The 14,061-nt window shown below is 32.3% G+C and overlaps 1 protein-coding gene across 1 annotated transcript in view; it reads right to left on the bottom strand.

Annotated features, from left to right (window-relative positions):
- LOC145268173 (uncharacterized) overlaps positions 1–14,061 on the bottom strand; it is a 116,483-nt gene that overhangs the window by 24,925 nt on the left and 77,497 nt on the right. Inside the window, exons 12-13 of the mRNA XM_080123385.1 lie at positions 3,410–3,511; positions 2,211–2,375 (exon numbers count right to left, since the gene is read on the bottom strand). Coding sequence (XP_079979511.1) covers positions 2,211–2,375; positions 3,410–3,511 — 267 coding nt within the window. The remainder of the gene's footprint in view (positions 1–2,210; positions 2,376–3,409; positions 3,512–14,061) is intronic.

Below are 14,061 nucleotides of genomic sequence, written 5' to 3'. Positions count from 1 at the left end.
TTCCTTCTTAAAACTTTTTATATCACGTCCAAATGATAATAACTATGAGTTACGAACGGGGGTCGCCTGTCTATTTAATTTGCCCGACTTTCATGCACTATTTTTTCTAGACTTTTAGAGCGTCCCAGTATAAAAGAAGCGAAAACTGGCTTGCAGCCGCGTCATGTTTCAAGTTCAAAAATCATGCAACTTAAGGTTTTCACACCTTTTTTCATTCCTCTTCTCTCGTGGCCGAGAATGCTAGGTCCCAGGGTTTTTTTTCCATTTCGTTTCCATCTCCACGTCAAAGGTTTGGGGTTCAAGCCTACTTTCCTACTAAAACTTTTTTTTTTCTTTTACACCTTCAAACACCCGGCCAACATTTTTTTTTTAAAACAGGATTATTTTGATCACCCCCTCCCACCCAACACACACCTACAAACACCCGGGCCACGCTGGGTACCCCCTACTAGTCTATATATATAAAAGCGAAAATGTGTGTGTGTTTGTGTGTTTGTATGTCTCACAAAAACTTTCGACGGAGGCAACGGATTTTCACGAGAGTTCGGTATCATTTTGAAGCACTGTGCCTTGTTTGTGAAAATGCAATAAAAAAAAAAAGAAAAAAAGACCCAAACAATCATTGTCTGCCTCCATAAAGAGAGTAATTCTCCCATAAGAGACAACTTGAGAAACAACACAGGACAATAAAAATGGTGTTCATCATCACCTGTTTCATTTTCCGAATTGTCTCTGTTTGTGAAACAATTTAAGATGAGGTGTAAGGATTTTTTCTAAATAGTAAAGTTTCAGATCAATGAAACAATACGACATCTCTTGAATCGTTAATGTATAGTTTTTAATTGATTTGCACTTTAGCTTTTGTCACATTCTCTTGATTAAGCAATTTATTGATTTCTTTCCAACACACACACACACACACACACACACACACACACACACACACACACACACACACACACACACACACACACACACACACACCACACATATATATAGAAAGAGAATAAGTTAAGATAAAGAGTAAAATTACACAGAAACTTAAATACATTATCAAGTCAATAAAGGTTACAGAAAGAGGAATAGGGGAGAAAACTCTTTGGACCATGACATTTCGATGCTAAATATTTCTCATTAGAAGAGAAAAAGATGGCATCATACAAATGTAAAATTAAAAAGAAAATGCCAACTTTGAAACCATTCAGATTAGAAATGAAAAAATTATTTTAGCTAGGGGTGTAATATGATGAGGATAAAAGAGAGAAGAGTCAGAAAAAAAAAATAAATAAAAAAAGATAAAAAATAATAAAATATAAAAAATAAAACTATGTAAAAAAATAATAGAGTAATAAGAAAAATTTTTAATTTTATAAATTAAAAAAAATTTTTAAACTTACAATAAATTTTTGATAAAAAATTAAATTATAAAATGTAACTAAAGCAACATAAATTAAGTATGGGAGAAGTATAAGAAAAGGAAAAAGAAAAAATAAGTTAGGATTTAAATCAACATCTTGGAAGATAATCCATCAGGAATTAGGTGCACTCCAGAATAATTCCCATAACCAAAAATCAGAATCAGCCCACAATCATTGTTTTATTTTTAGGAGTAAATCATTTTACTTATAGGCAAATGCATGACTGCCATACATGTTTCATTGTGTTGATGTGGAATATGGCATATTGCTTCTGATGAGTTTTATAATGGTACAAGCAGATATCATTATAAATTGCCAAAAAATAGACAAAATAAAGAAAAGGATACTTAAGATAAGAAGGACATAATATCAAAAACTTTAAAACATTAAAAAGTGATATTCATAGAAAAGATGCCCCTCTTCCACTAAGTAACATATCTGATCCAACGAGGGAAGCTCTTACATAGCCATTTTGCATCTTTGTCTTGCATGCTCATGTAATAATATAAAAAAAAGTATGTGATGATTTTTTTTTGCTAGGAAGTCACAATGACCATCTATATATAATGACCATCTATATATAATGACCATCTATATATAATGATTATCTATATATAATGACCATCTATATATATGTATGCATGACAGAAGAAATATATCTTAAGTTTTTATATTATCACAAAAAAGTGCAAATGCCATTTAATGCCAGACTTTTCTATAAACTTTCCTGCAAATGCAGTTTACAAAAAAAGGTTCCTGCTAAGATATCTGGAATTTTATACAAAAACTCACCAAGTCAGGATTTGGTTTTGCTTCATCCATTTCGTTTTTAAGACGTGTAATTCGAATTTTTAATTTTGTCAAAAGAACTTGGCACATTTCCCGATCCTTAAAGAAAGCCGTCAACTTTCGACATTCGTTAACATTTGGGCAAATATTTTCAAATTGGCTGCAGATCTGTAAATTAAAATGAAAGAAAGGTAACATTTTTAATTTTCATGTCCAAATAATTCTTTTTTTTACTTCTAATAATTCTAACCCTAACCCTAACCCATTTTATGGACACAACTTTAATTTAGTTAAATCATCATCATCATCATTTTTAGATGCTCGCATGTGTTGGATGACTTATAGAAATTGACTTCCAAACTAATCTATCTCTGGTCAGGTTTTTTATTTATTTATCCCTCTTTCTCTCAAGTCCATCTTAAATCATTAAACCAGGAACATCTCTTGTTCTGCACATATGATTTTGAAGACAATATAACAGATTTTAGTGAAAATTATATTGGATTCTCAAAATTTATTTTCCTAAACAATATATATTTTTTCTAAAATCTGCAATATTTACCTCAACATCATGTTTTTAAAAAGTCTATTATAAAAAATGTATACAGAAAAAGAAAGTTTCTTGGTTTGGTAACAAGAATGCCTCAGGGTATTTGGGTTCGTAGATGTATAACAGTTGAGAAAGTTGGATCAGTTGGCAGGGGAAGACCAAGGAAAACATGGATGGAAGTGATAAGATTAGAGAAAAAGGAATAATGACCAGAAAAGATGAAGATGACGATGGAATGGATTTGAGTGCTTGGGTTAATAGATATAGAGTAGTTAAGGTAGCAGAGTGAGTTGACAGGGGAAGACCAAGGAAAACATGGCAGGAAGCTGTTCAACACATATCCAACATACATTAAATCGAATATGATGATCATTTTAGTTTTCTAATTTTGCTGCAATAACAATTTTAATCATTCATTAGAATTTAGTTGATAATTTATGGGTTATTTCTTGGAAGAAATTGGCATCATATTTCCATAAAAATTATTTTTATACTTTCTATAATGGAAAAATAATATGCTTATTTAAATTGACAAACAAGTGAAATATAGCAGTTCAAAATTATGAATTCATTTAAGTATCAGACAAAAATTACAGAAAATTACCAAGTGGAATTAAAAAAAAAACATCAAAAACAGTTATAGAATACTTACATTTTTTTTCATGGCATCAATCTCTTGAATTTCAGCTTCAACGTTTTCCTTGGCTTCACGCAAAACATCCAATTTCCTTCTCAAACTGTCACGCAAAGCATTCTGTTGTATTACATTTGAAAATAATTTTAAAATAGCATCAAATTTGTACAATACTCTATAAAAGAGTTTAACACATTCAAAAAAATTCAGACAAAATGGAATGTTTAATATATGGAATAGTGGACAATCATGAAAACAGACTAGTAAAAATGTGGACGCAAATTATTAAAACAGAACCGATAAAGGCTTTTCTATACTATTAAGGTTGTTTGAATCAACCAAAATATCATGGTTTTCCTGTAATGATGCATTAGGACAGGTCGATTTGCAATTTTTTTCAGAAAATCAACATGGCACTGGTGATGATAGTTGGGATTTGATGTGATAAGAAAATATACCAAAAATTAGATTCCCATCTTGAACAGAAAATTGAGCATTTAATTTTAAAAATCGTGTAGAAAAATGCTGAAAAATCCTTCATTTTCATAACATTTTTCACAACACTGACTTTGAAATTTCATTATTTTTATAAAATATTCAATTAAATTTATATGAAATACATTGAAAGAAAAATAAATACATGAATTTTTAATTATGAATCACAACTAGAAAACTATCTCAATTTTTACTGAATTAATTAAACAAAAATTGTAAAGAAAAAAGCTAATTAGCAACTAAGTCTTTTAAATTTCACAATTCAAAAATATATGTGGAGATGTATTACACAATATAACAATTTGATACAAATTACAGAACCATGTATTTTAATTTTTTATTAGAGGCAATAATATAAACTTATAATAGAACTAATTTGTTCTGTATAATTTCCTTTTGAGGAAAATGAAGGTCTAATTTGCTGGCATGATGACTTTGTAATAATGTGTCTATGTCTTGCTTCCTGCCCATATACAACTTGAGAAAAATCAATCAAATTTGTCCAGTGTGGCTGCAAAATTGATAGCAGTAATTTTTTCATTTTTTTTTTTTTTTGGAGTTGTTCACTATTTCTGGAAAAAACAACACCAAAAAAAAAATTATTTGAAAACACTTATTTTTTTTATATTTTTGTGATGTAATATGAATAAAATTAACTGTTGTTTGGGTAAATTAAGAAAACTAATAAAATTTAATGGATAAATATTTATTTACCTAATGGACAAAATCGTTTGAATGCCCTCTTCTCTCACATCCAATTCATCTGAGTTTATCATCGATATGATGTTTTCCAGAAGCAGTGCAAAAGAACTATATTTGGAACTGTTTAAAACAGTAATTTGGATTTCAGTTAACTGTTTTGTTCTCTTAATCATATTAAAATATACTGTTGTTGGTAAAAAAAATATTGTCGGTTTTGATCTCAAACCAACTAACTGCATACACTTGGATGATAAATTTAGCAAAAATGTTTAATTTATCACAGTGTTTGAGGATGGACAACTCTAGTCCATAAGCACATTAATCTTGTGGCTTATGTTAGCCATCTTCCTTGATTCAAGGGCCCAATTTTCTAAGTTAACTTCTCCACAAGAAATGCCAACAGCATACTCAAAAAGTAGCCTCTGGTCTTCACACTTAAATTATTTGTTTCTTCTGCTGTCAGATAATGATGCTCGGGAGGGACACTAATTTTTTAGAATTCTACTTGAGACAAATTTTGATAATTATTGATACAAAGTTTCCCCAAATGACCAGTAAATATTGTTAAGCTTTTTGTTGTTCCATCAATTAATTTAAAAATTCCTATAAATGACAGTTCTTCTAGTGGAACCTGAAAATTGGAAAATTTGCATGTTTAATAATAGAGCCAGATTACATAAATACCAATATATTATTTTATTTTCCACAAAAAAGGAAACATAATTGCATGTGAATCTATAGAATTAATTTTACCTCCTTATTAGAAGGACAAGTGCAGATTATGTGTCTCATTTGACAATTTTCTGGCTTGCATTTTACTGCAAAGTCATCACATCTCAAGACAGAAAGTTTACAGTTACAAGAAGATATATCAAACAGTCTGTGTAACTGTTCCTTCATTCTTTTCACTTTGATTGCTGCAAGAGATTTCCTGTCAATCTGTTTGGCCCTCTTATAGCAAAATATATTGACCTTCTGTCCTATATAATGTTACCTTAACAAGGGCAATTGTGGAGTGACTGCTTGCCGAATACTAATTATTTCCTTGGCAATTAACTTAGAAATCTCACTATTTTTTAAGTGGGGATAACTGTTTCCGAGGAAATAACTAAACTGGATGACTTGTGAAGTTGGGGGTGCTGTTTCATCCAAATGACAAGGTGGACCAGAAAATTTTGTGAACCACAGGTTAAAACTGAACGTCATACTTTTACTGACATTCTAATCTGAAAAGTAAAATAAATAAATGGATTATAACTGAAGGAAACTGTATTAGGCTATCTTCCAGTTTCATACGTAAAAAAATAAGTGCTAGTTATAAGAAATAATGAAAAACTTTGTAGAGTTGCATTAGATGTATTGAAGAGAGAGGACCAAACCAAATCAGAGGCATAGTAGTCTTTAGTTTAGACATTTTTAGCAGATTTTAGCTTCTCCTTCGATAACATGAATTTATCCATAAAGAGATTCATTCTTGCTGTAGCTGTGCCATTTTAAACGAGTGTTTAGTGTTTAGAATTTGAAAAACCAGTGTTTGTGCATCTATGTTACCATGCTATTTTTAAAAGTATTTTCAAGTTAAATTTAATTTTTATGAAATTTTTTGTATATTAAATTTTTAGATGAAAGTACAGAATAGTTACAATACAACCTCCTTCCCATGTTAAGAATGGTTTTCTAAATAATAAAGTTATTTTAGCACAATAACATAGATGCATAAATAACGAAAAACCTTTAAATAAGTTTCCTTATTTACTCGTATTAATCTTGGTGGGTTATCTGATTTTAAAACTATAATTTTAGAAGAAAAACGCTGCTTAAAAACAATTACTCCCTAAAAATAAAAGAAATTAAAATTTGACACCAATTTTCTGCAAAGTATTTTTTATTAAGCAGAAAAACTTGAAAATTTACGTGGTTCTGTTTCGTAAAGAATGTGTAGAATAAAATTGTATGGACTATTTTTTTAAATATAAAACTAGAATATTACCATATTTTAATAAACAATTTCAAATAGAATTTGATGTGAAATATTAGGTTAGTGCAAAAATAATGGCATTTTTTGACGTTCATTTGAACGTCAAAAAATGCCATTATTTTTGCACCAACCTAATAGAAAAGCAAATTAAAAAAAGATAAAACAAATATGTTTAAATTCACTGCAAACACTTGAAATATAATATTATTATATTTTAAACAAGTCTTTTTTCTTTTTTCTTTTCGAAATAATTAAGCCTAAATCGTAATGTTTCCAAATTAAATAATAAACAAACGTTAATTTTCAATATCAATAATGAGCGTGTTTTGCGACGCTGAAATCTAAAATGTTTCCACCCAAAAAAAGTTCCTGAAATGAAAAAGCAAACTTTGGTCGTTATTATTTAAAAAACATTATTTTACCTTTACATTTAATATTTATTTTAATTCATTATACTCACTCATTTTATTTGAAAATGTAGTTTAAAATATATTCTAAATAATGATTCCATTTTCTTAACAGTACGGATTTGTTTTGATGACAGGACGTTCTTGACAATTCACCGAAAAACTTTTAATCACATCAATTTTTCAACTTTTAAAGTCATTTCCTCAAGCAAAGATAACGATTTTGAGAAAAATATTTCGTGTAGGTCTTTTCTGTGTCAAACCCCAACTATCATCACCATTGCCTCATCAGGGTTCCAAAATCGACCTGCCCTAATGATGCATTTGTGTTTTTATTTTTATTTCATAATTCTCTATTTAAAAATAGTAGAACTATCAAGTGTTGACAATATATTATATAAAATATTATAAATAAAAAACACATTTCCATATTAATACGCTAAGGTAGTTCATGTTCGTATATACCTTATGACCTTTTGCACACATTTAAAAAAGAATGAAATCTTTTAGTCAACAAACATGGTAACTGGTGATTAATCTGATATTGCTAGGGTGAAACATTCTGAATACCCATTTTAAAATGGATTGTTCCAGAATCAAATTATATTGTTGTATCAGATAAAACAGTTCAATTTTAAATAAATATTTTTTTAAAAAGGTGACATTTGTTTTATTGATTTGTAGAATATTTAGTTGATAATTACTTTTTATGGTAAGAAAACAAAATATTATTTTTAAAAAGTGATGCAATGCATATGAATACATTCAAGTTTCTCCACAAGAGAATATGATTGGCTGGTGTATACCATAAATACTGACAAATATAGCAACATGGGAGAGACATCGAAAGATACGCTAAAAGCCTCAAGTTTAAGCATATTACAAGCTACAACTACAAACAACCGTTCATTAAAACAATTTGGTGCTTATTTTTTATTTTTTTATTTTTTTTTTCTTCCTTCGAAGATTGTAATGCTGGGTATGGGGCAGCCAAACCAGCTGCCAACATTGCCCCGCTTTTTTATTGAAACCAACCGAGAGCTCTTTTTAGTATCCTCGCTGTTCCCTTAAGTGCAATTGTCTGAATCTCTTTTGCACTTGGTTCACCAGGAATATTAGTTAGGTAGGACTTCAGGTTCTTCTTCATAAGTCCTGTGGCACCTATGATAATTGGTATGATCGATATCCCCTTTAGGTTCCAGTTTCTTTTCATATCATACATGAGACCTTGGTATTTGGTCCGTTTCTCTCTTTCAGCTCTATTCACACCTCCATCATTATGGAAATTCACTTCAACCAAGGTTGCAACTCTTTCTGACTTATTCCATATAACTATGTCAGGTTTCACAGCAGTATTTTCAAGGTAGGTGGCTGTAGGGATTACATGGTCGTAATGTATGGTATATAAGTCATTTCCAACTGTTCTTTCAGGTTGATGTTCCCAGGACTTGCTGCTACACTGGATGTTTAATTTTTTACAGATGGTCCAGTGGAGGTACTTGCATACTCCATCATGTCTCGCTGTATAGTAGCCGTCCCCTAGAAGAACTTTGCAACTTGATATCAGATGACCAACACTTTCCAATGCTGTATGGCAGAACCTGCATTTATTGTCATTACTGATCCCTGCCATCTTCTTGAATGCATTGGTCATCAATCCCTGGTGTTGGGCAGCCATTATGACCCTTTCCTGATCGTGGTGGAGGGATCCTCTTTTGAGCCAGTCCAAAGAACCTTCTTTATCTATGTATTCCTGAGAGAGTTCCCCCAGAAAATACTTTGCACGCTGATGTTGTTCCCATTCTTTAAGGTTCATCTGTTGAAAGGTCTCGGTATATTTCTGCCGGCTCTTTCTTGCTATTTCTGTGGCACACTTGTTTGGTGTTTCGTCCTCATCTGAGAGACAACTCTGACCAAAATGCTTGGCCAGCTGGGTGACTGATGTTGTTCTGCTGGCTCTTGTCTCTTGATGTTCATATACTATTGAGAGGGTGTCATTCTGGGAGCTTCTCAGATACTGACCGGTGCTCACAATAGTTGCCCTATGTTGATGATTAATCTCTGAGAGTCCCAGACCTCCTTCTCCCCTGCGCAAATACAGCCTTGGTAGACACTGATTTCTGTATATTATTTTATGAAGCGTTAGTAGCTTCCGTGTCTTTACATCTAGCCGGTTGATATATTTTTATATCAGTCAATGATACCAAAGCTGTATGTTATTACTGGCATAGCAAGCTGGTTTATGGCAGTAATTTTATTTTTATTGGTGAGCTGGGTTTTGCATATTTTCCTCACCCGGCGTACATATTCTTTACTAATCTTCTCCCTCATCTTGGCATGTTGTATGTTCTCATTTTCCTCAATGCCAAGGTACTTGTAAGGCTCATGCTCTTCTAGATCCCTGATGTCGATGTTTTTATTAAGCTGCATATTTTCTGTGTGGGTCTTCTTCCCAGCTCTGAGTGTACATTTGGCACATTTATCCAGGCCAAACTTCATTCTGATGTCACTGGAGAATGTGTGTACTACCTGCAGAAGGTGGTGCAGATCAGTATAAGAGCTAGCATACAGCTTAAGATCATCCATGAAGAGCAGATGGTTTATTCTCTTGCTTGGATCTCGATGGCGTCCCTGACTCAAATTGTAGGCGCTCGGATTTTTATTCAGGAGCTTGCTTAGTGGGTCTATTGCCATACAGAAGAGTAAGGGAGATAAGCTATCACCTTGGAATATTCCCCTTTTGATTTTTACTTCAGGGATGATGGTTTTTCCTCCATTGTGATTTAATGATATTGTAGTTTTCCACATCTGAAGGTGAGCAGCCATTGTTTGTCTAATTACCGGGTGGACTTTGTATAACTCAAGGCACAGAAGTAGTCAGGAGTGTGGCACGCTGTCAAATGCCTTCTGGTAATCAATCCATGCCATGCTCAGGTTTTTGTGTCTCTTCCTACAGTCTTCTAGGACGGTATTGTTGATTAATAGCTGGTCTTTGGTACCGAGGCATTTTCTTCTGCACCCTGTCTGCTCTTTTTCAAGGTAGGTCCCAGAAGATAGATGGTCATATATACCATCGGATATCAGACCAGTGAAAAGCTTGTAGGTAGTTGTAAGGCAGCATATTGGCCTGTATTTATTTGGCCGTTGTGTCTCCTTGGTCTTGGGTATGAGGCTGGTGTCCCCCTCTGTCAGCCAGGGTGGTGTTGCTTCTTGATCTCTTAGCATCCTGCTGAAGCAATCACTGTAGTGGGGGTGGAGTGCAGTCAATTGCTTCAACCAAAAGTTTTGGACATTGTCGATGCCAGATGCTTTGTGGTTGGATAATTGTGCCAGTTTTCTTGTTATCATACCAGAAGTTATGACTGGTTCTGGCATCTGAGGCTTGGTTTCATTGAGCCTAATAATATCTTCAATCCACTGGGCCTCTTGATTATATTTGCCTTCTGTTTCAAATAGAGATCTCCAGTAGTTTTCCAGGGCTTCCTCTGCAGGTGGACTATCTACAGTAATGGTGTCCCTTATCAGTTGCCTGTAAAAAGTCCTTTGGTTTGTTTTAAACTGCCTATTTTAAATCTGGGAGTTGATCTTGTTCTCCTGGTTTTTAATTCTCTGGGAAAGTGCTGGCATTTTTCCTTCCAACTCCCTAGCTGTATTATGTAATCCCTCAATTTTCTCATGGTGGTATTTGGTACAGAGTTTTTTTATGGTGGTCTTAAGTCGACCCTGTACCGAGGGATTTGCAAGGAACTGTTTTATTTGGCTTAGTTCTTTCCTGCAGAGGTTCAGTTGTTTTTGCAGCTTGGTCTTCCAGTGAGGTGTTTGTCTAGAGACTCTGGGCCCTATTCGATGATTGTGATTGAATGTTCGAAGGTTAATTTTTCTGTCAATATAGAGGCCAGCTGCATATGTGATATTCAGATTGACACTTATGGTTATAAACAAAATGAAGAAAAAATTTTGCTGGTGGTTTCAATAAACAATTATTTTTGGTAATCAACCACATTTGTTTCCTTTTAACCAAGTGACCAGACTTTAACTAATGATTAATTTTGACAATCAATTATGTTATAGAGTTTTTTTTTAACCAAGTACATGTCTATATCAAGTGCACCTACTTCTGTTAAATGGCTTTTCAGTACATCCAATAGTTATTTCATCTGTGACAATCAATCTTATTATGTTGGTTTCTTCCAGCCAGGTGCATGTCCATATCAAATGCATCAACTTCTGTCCAATTACCTTTCAGTCCAACGGACCTGGATATTTAACACTTTTAATATTTTTAATATATTTTTCCGTTTTCATATTTTTCTCTGCCAAAACCGTGTATATTTATTTTGTTAGAAATAACATGTTTACTCATAAACAATAATTAGGTACCATATGAAATTTTTGTTAAATCCAAATATATAATATCCTTACTATTTCTGACTGTAGTACTTCATTTAAAATAACATTTTCCAAAATATTAAATGACTGTCCAAAAAAATGAAGAAGAAAACAATGCTTCACCAATGCTTGCATTAATATTCATATAAAATAATAGAATTGCTAATTATCACTAGCAAACCATAGTGAGATATTGTATCAAATGCGTTGCTAATATCATAATATCAACCCTATCCCCTTCCATCAAAAATCTATATTGTAATAGCAACATTTTCAAATTGTTAGATAATGTAATACCTTCAGAAAATTTTATCACAAAGTTTTTTTCTTTTTAATTCTTTCCAAATATGATAAATATTAAATGTATTAGAATTATTATTCGAATCGATATTTTCTAAGATTAAATTTTCTGAAGTTTTATTTTCTGTTTTTTTTTTTCTATAATCAAAATTGGCATTTATTTTTACTTTTTATTTAGTAATCTTTATTTCTATTTCAATGTATGCAATGTATAATGACCATATTTAGATCATTTATTATACACTAGCCTGGGTGTCCGGCATTGCTCGGGTGTTGAGCAAAAAAAAAAAAGTGGTAGTAGGCAAGCAGGCTCAAACCCGTGACGCGAAGACGAAAAAGAAAGTGAAAGAAAATCTAACGTCTTACCGCTACTCCATGGCACGAATGGAACGTTAAAATTAGGCAAAGTCAATCCAACTGATACGATGACTTGCAAAAATGGCTCACAAAAAAAAATTAACCTCTCTTTGTAGAAAACTGCCCAGTTGAAAGTGGAGGAATTAATGTTTTTGGCCAATTTCTTGATATTTGTTGTCCAAGACGTCGAGCTTCAAAATGATACTGATCTTGTGTAAATTCGATGCCTCTGTCAAAAGTTTTAGGCATACATACATACATACATACATACATACATACAGGCGAGATTTATATTATAGATTATTTGAAAAAACGTTTATTCAATCTGTTTTCACCCGAACAAAATGTCACAGTTTTTATTTCAGTTAATTATCTTCAAACTATTTTCTTTTAGATGAATGAATGCAAAAGTTGGGCTTATCTGTCATACTAACAGTGAGTTTTTTATATACTAATGAGTCAAGACTTATCATGGCTGAAAGACTACTCGAGGAAAGGGTCAATGAGTTTGTTTAGATGATTGCGAGACAACATCGTGAGGATACGTAATGATGTTTGAAATTGGACAGAATTTGATTATTTAAGAAGATGGTTCGACAAGAATTTGTTATGATTGGAATTGACATTGACCACAATATGTAATCAGCTGGAAAGCAACCAGTTCTATAAATGGACAGGTCTATGAAAGAAAGTTTACCCATAGAAGTGATGCATAGTTTTCGGTACAGGGGAAGAATAGAAGCTAGACAGGTCTTTCTTATGAAAACTCTTCATATATAAGTAAGATGTTGACCAGTTCTCATAATTTTTGCTTTCCTAAGCAGTGAACGTATTGCCTACCGACTTTTTTTTGTTTTGAGACTAAGCAGATTTTTTTAATTAAATATTCTAAATATGTATTTTATTTAAATAATTTGTTATTAAAATAAGAATCAAGCCGATAGATTACAATTGATAGGTTTGCCATTATTCAGAAAATACAAGATGACTCGGTTCGTTAAGTTTATCCGAATTAATAAATTAAAGAATACTTTTTATTTTCATTACTGTACTATACTACAGCACAACAGTTTTACAGCGTTTAGCACACGAATAGTTAGCACACGAATAGTTAGCACACGAATAGTTAGCACACTCCTGAAAACAATTGACTGCCCATAGTTGTAACAAAGATGAAGAAATCATGTGAAATTTACTTATAGTCGCAACCTGAGAATCAAGCAATGCTGAACCTAGCGTGTGAATATTTGGGAATGCCAGGCACTGTATATAGGAGGACATTGACACTTCCTTGCAAAAACTGGAAAAAAAATTTAATGCCGTCTTCTGTCGTAATAGGGATATATATGCGACTGGGGACCACTTGTAAATTTGATATTCCCTCAAAATGTCCCTTTGAGGTAAGCTGGTTCAATCTGCCTAGCATGTGTTGCTTGCTACTACTAAAATCTTCTTCCGCAAGAAAGAAGCTATAAAGAAGAGAAGACATCCTCCATTAAATAATAGGAACACACGATTTGTTTTATATATTGCTTATGTATATGTGAACACAGTAGAAAAGTTTGCTAATTTGCATATTGCTGTGTAAAACAATACTTTATTAATTAACCATACTCTCCATATTATTTGGATTCTTATAACTACTGCTTTCATCTTGAGTATATTTTCACGTTTCTATTGACGAAACCTCCAACTTTCTTTATATGTGTCATGTCAATTTTAAGAATCTGTTAAGAATTTCTAACAAAACCATTTATTTAATTCATTGGAGTAGCTTGCACTCGTTTCATCAGTGATGACTGGCTAGAAATCTTAAATCATTGTATTTTGAATGTTGCTCACACTGAGAATTGAACCCTTAACTCCCAGATGAGTGTAATTTACAATTTTTCTAAGTACTTTATCCATTATGCCATGCAAATAATATGAATTATCAATTCTCATCTAAAAAATTCCAAATCATAACTATACTATTACTGTTTTTCGTATTTTATTAATTCAATGATTGGTTTGTTTTTAATATCACAAAAAATTTGTTTAGT

This window comes from Euprymna scolopes, chromosome 43, assembly GCF_053919585.1.
Source record: "Euprymna scolopes isolate OS-2025 chromosome 43, ASM5391958v1, whole genome shotgun sequence".
Lineage (NCBI taxonomy): Eukaryota > Metazoa > Mollusca > Cephalopoda > Sepiida > Sepiolidae > Euprymna > Euprymna scolopes.
This window is presented reverse-complemented; position numbering and strand designations above follow the sequence as displayed.